The sequence below is a fragment of the Capsicum annuum genome, chromosome 2 (assembly GCF_002878395.1).
Source record: "Capsicum annuum cultivar UCD-10X-F1 chromosome 2, UCD10Xv1.1, whole genome shotgun sequence".
Classification (NCBI taxonomy): domain Eukaryota; kingdom Viridiplantae; phylum Streptophyta; class Magnoliopsida; order Solanales; family Solanaceae; genus Capsicum; species Capsicum annuum.
The window spans coordinates 9,058,491-9,063,399 of NC_061112.1; the positions used below are offsets into that span (position 1 = coordinate 9,058,491).

Here is a 4,909-nt window from a genome sequence, read left to right on the forward strand (position 1 = left end):
CAAATAGACTTAGATATAAACACCTGCATAATGCAACATATGACCAACCTATTACAAAAGATAAGCTATTTGTCAGAACAAATAGACTAGCTATGACAACTGCTAGATAGTCTATTGCATTATAAAAAGTTCAATTTTCATCAAATATAAAAAATTATCATATTGTCATGGTGTTTGTGTTTCTACTCCTTTTTTTTATACATAGGCTCTAACAATTTTGTTAGTACCCCATAAGCCCAGACCTCTTGCATCCTTACCACAACGTTGTCGGACATAAAGGTCATTGGCTCGACTATTTCTGTGCCGTTCAGTAAATACTCAATGTGTGCAAGCACGTACGACCCACATGCGACATCGGTTTCATTCTTTGGAAGGTACTTGTCCTTTTTTCGACCTTACAAATCCCATGTTTGCTTCAACAATTTCACTGGCAAATGATTCATCAGTCCACTCTGCCTCAACAAGTTGGGGAACAATGCCAACAGTGGCTGCATCTTGGTAAAAAAATCTACCTCGTTGAAGACAGGCAAGTTGCAGTTATAAGCCTTCATCATTCCCTCTTTGAGTAGTATTTCAATAGCTAGAAAATATTTTTTCTCCACCTTCATGACTGCAAAAATCCTCTTTGCTTTGGTCTAATCCTTGCTGTATGGATATGACCTCTCTCCTCTAACTTAATTAATCATAATATCTTTCCATTCAAACCAAGAAACCAACGAATCAAATCCCGGGCCACCAGGATTTGATGCTTGATTAATGAGGTCAGTGTACTTATCCTTGAAATTACTATAGAAGTTGAGGTCCATTACCTATCAGCAATATCATAAGCTTACGGGTATGCTAATTTCCTACCCCTCATCAGGCAGAGAATTTCATCAACATATTGTTATGTAAGAAGACAATTTTTAAATAGGTTAGTAATTTTAAAAAAGAAAAACAAAGTGGAAAGATGTAATGAATGGTCCATCTGTTGCATAGGGTTCTCTCAATCTACTAATAGATTACTCATCTAATGCAACTTATGCTACAGATGGATAATCTATTGCAACAGAACCACCGCCAGTTGACCAGAACACCCAGATATTTCAACATATGATACATATCTATCATCCTCTTCGTGGAGTAGATTAGAAGGCTAGGTTAGGGAAAGTAAACTTACCTTATCCACGTACAACTGATGTATATCTATCATATTCTTGAAGTTTTGGGGGAAAAGGTATGGATGGTTAATTCTTTTGCGCATTGCTTGGAAATTATGGTCTTTCGCAGAGCAACCTTATGTTTGGCGTTAAGTTTTGTGTATATGTACACCCTTTTCAATGGTCCCTGAACTTCAACATATTTTGCAGAGGAAGGAGTTGCAATTTTTTTGGTTTCATTATTGAGAGTATATGTCTAATTGTTCTTTTTTTCTTCCTAACCGCCACTGTAGGAGTGTTTGGAGCACTCACCTTCTTGGATGGTATGACACCCTTCTTTGATTTTAATTTCTCAAAAGCTTTAGCGATAGCCTCTACCTTTTCAAAGAGTCTATCCTATTTGTCTATGCTCTCGTTGTATTTTCAATGAGAACATAAGGGTTAAAAGGGGTAAGAGGGACTACTGTAAGGGTTTGAGGGACTGATGTAAGGGTGAGAGGGACCAGTGTAAGGGGTGATTTCAAACATATTTATTTTTTCTTGAGCATCAACATGCTCATTATCATGACTGGCATCAACATGGCTGCCACCAAATCAACAACTCCACCAACATTACCCTCAGAAGCAACACACGGATCTGTTGCAATAGGTTGGTCATGAAGAGCTTCAATATTAGGCTGACCTTGCCTAACTGCTCTTTTTATGGCTGTTGCTCCATCCAATTCCTTCTTTATTAACTCCACTATTGGGTTTGCTATTACATAACCAAGACTTAGAGTAATAAAATAAGCCACTCCCAACTATTGCTCAATAGCACAATCCATGGATGCACAACTTAAAAAAAGGGTAGATACGTTTAAATCAAATAATAATTTGCAGTCAGTTGGGTAATGTGTTAACACAGATAACTTATGCAACAAATAATCTTTATGGTGCAGTAGATGATTCATATATGACAATAGATTAACCTTCTGTTGCATCAAATTACATATCTATTGCATCAGTTACAATAGATGGGTAATTTGTTAAGTCAGGTTTAGAGAACCAAAGCAACAAATGGGTAATCTATTGTGAAAAATGACTCATCTGTCATAATAGATTACCAATTTATTGCACTAAATGGGTAATTTGTTCAGATAATCTGCAATAGATTACCAATCTATTGTAACACATGAATCATGTATTATCCAGAGGGTTAAACAGATCAACCTTCTTATTCTTGTGTTGCTCTTTACAGCTAACCAACTAAGGATCCTTGGATGAGAAACCTTATCCGGGTAATCCTTGACCTACTTTTGGAGGGAAGGAATGGCTTCAAACGCCCATGCCTAAAAAATGTAAACAGGAAGCAAACCAAAACAAGTCATAATAATTATTCAATATAAACTAAACCAATATAACAGAAAGGGAAAATCAAACCAAGAACAATACCTCCTTGTAGTTTTTTGGTATGGCTTTATCCTTGAGATATTGTAACAACATCGTGGCTCTGTATCCACATCCAACAATGTCCAACTACCCATCTATTTCTTCCTTATATTTTTTGGTTTTGGTGGGTGGTCGCTTAGACAATTTCTTTCCTTTATTTGATGGTGTTGGTTTGGCTATCCTACTTGCCTTGGACTTTTTACGGGGTGATTCTTTGATGAGAGGTTGTTTTGGATGATCACATCTCAAGTCTGTCACTATGGCAAATTCTTTCATGGCAAAACAAACCGGCATACCACAGTAGTTGATCAAGATTTCATCCATCTTTTTGACCCCCTCCTTTAAATCTTTATCACCCACCATGTACTTGATCCTATGCTTGAGAAGACCATATACCATGATCATTTGAAAATGAGCATTGTTGTCCTCAAACAGCTTAACAAAGTGTCCAAAGCAGCCCTTCTTAAAAATTTCTCTAGTTTTTCATTCTTCATAGTATCCCTAAATTCATCAAAAGGTTCCCTCAACTGAGATTTAACTACAAAATCACCAGTTAGTTCTGTAGGGTTATATATCAGCATCTCAACTTGAAAACTATCAATTCTAATAGTTTTGATAGGATCATGCTAGGATTTCAATCTTAATTCATGCCACATTGGCGGTGAATTATCATCATGATGATCATCATTATCTTTCTCACTTTTTACTTCCTCCTCTTCTTGTTTATATTATTCTTCTTCCTCCTCACTTTTATTTTCCTCACCATCCTCTACAAACCCTTCTCCATATCCCCCAACATTATTTTCAAAATTATTCTTAGCTTCACTTTTCCCTGACTGAGATTGTTCAGGAAGTTCCTCCGAATCCATCTGTACTCTAGCCTTTTTTGTTAGATGGTTAGAAGTTGATCCACTTTCATTTTCTTTTCTTTTGGAAAACATCTTTTAACTACAAACGACATAAAAACTGAAAATTCATTACAATTGATGTCTACAAAATTTTAAAAAAAATTTAAGACAAATTTCAATAAATTTTTATACGCCATGTTACAAAAAAATATTCAAACCGATAACCCATCAGTTGGAACAGATGAATCATCTATTTCAACAGATGCATAACCTATTACAACAGATGAACAACCTGATGGATGAGATCAAAACAGTTTTGCTACTAGTTTGTCTTATGCTAACAACTAAAACATTTGTTACCATAGATGGGAAATCTATTTGAAGACCTAAGTTAATATCTCCCACTAGATGTTCCACCTATTGCAATAGATAAACCACCACCACCATCACAAACACCACCACCAACACTACTACCACCACTAACACCACCAACACAACCACCAAGAGTACCAACATCATCACTAAGACAACCAACACCACCACCAACACTACCAATACCACCACCACCACCACCTCCAATGCTACCAATACCAACACCAACACTAAGACCACCAATATAACCACTACCACCAACTCGACCAATACCAACGTCACCAGCATAATCACCTAGAGCACCAACACAAACACCAATACCACCAATGCCAACACCACCAAAATTGCCACCAATACCAATACCAATCCCACAAATACCACCACCAAGACCACCACAACTACCATAAAAACTACCACCACCACCAACACCTACGCTAATACCAAAACCACCAACACCACCAATACCATCAATGTCGCCACTAACACCACCAACAAGACCACAAACACCACCAAAAAGACCACCAACACCACTAACACCACCAATAAAATAACTAACAAGACAACCACCACCACTACTAATACTATCTAATAACACCACCAACAAGACCACAAACACCACCAACAAGACCACCAACACCACCAACAAGACCACCAACACCACTAACACCACCAACAAAATAACTAACAAGACAACCACCACCACTACTAATACTATCTAATAATACCATGAAAGTTAAAGAAACACTACAATAAAAACTAGGGTTTTCTCAGATTCTTGCTATGTTTTTAGCATCAAAACTCTAAGTTGTTAACCCATACTTGAAGATAATACAACTAAAAATATTTTTTTCATCATTAACTAAAAAGACCTAATTTTTATAAGAAAGAACAAATGTAGAACTCTTCTCAAACTCTGTTACTTGTGAAGACAAAAAAATGACAGATACAAGCAGGAATAAAGTGAAAAATAACAACTACGTAGTGTGAATCAGAAGAAAATTGATCTGTTTTAAATGGTTGATCAATATGTTAAGTAGTTGTTGTTTGTATTATTGAGAGAGAATGAAAAGAACAAGAACTTGAGATTTAAAACAATGAAACATTTTTCCCATAAATGGATGA

The 4,909-nt window shown here is 36.4% G+C and overlaps 1 protein-coding gene across 1 annotated transcript; it reads right to left on the reverse strand.

Annotated features, from left to right (window-relative positions):
• Nucleotides 1-360: 360 nt before the first annotated feature.
• LOC124896132 (glycine-rich cell wall structural protein 1-like) lies at nt 361-4,515 on the reverse strand. The gene is made up of 4 exons (XM_047407670.1): nt 4,437-4,515; nt 4,166-4,372; nt 4,007-4,081; nt 361-512 (listed from the first exon to the last, which is right to left on the reverse strand). The coding sequence occupies exons 1-4, from the start codon at nt 4,513-4,515 to the stop codon at nt 361-363; spliced, it is 513 nt and encodes a 170-aa protein (XP_047263626.1).
• Nucleotides 4,516-4,909: the final 394 nt, after the last annotated feature.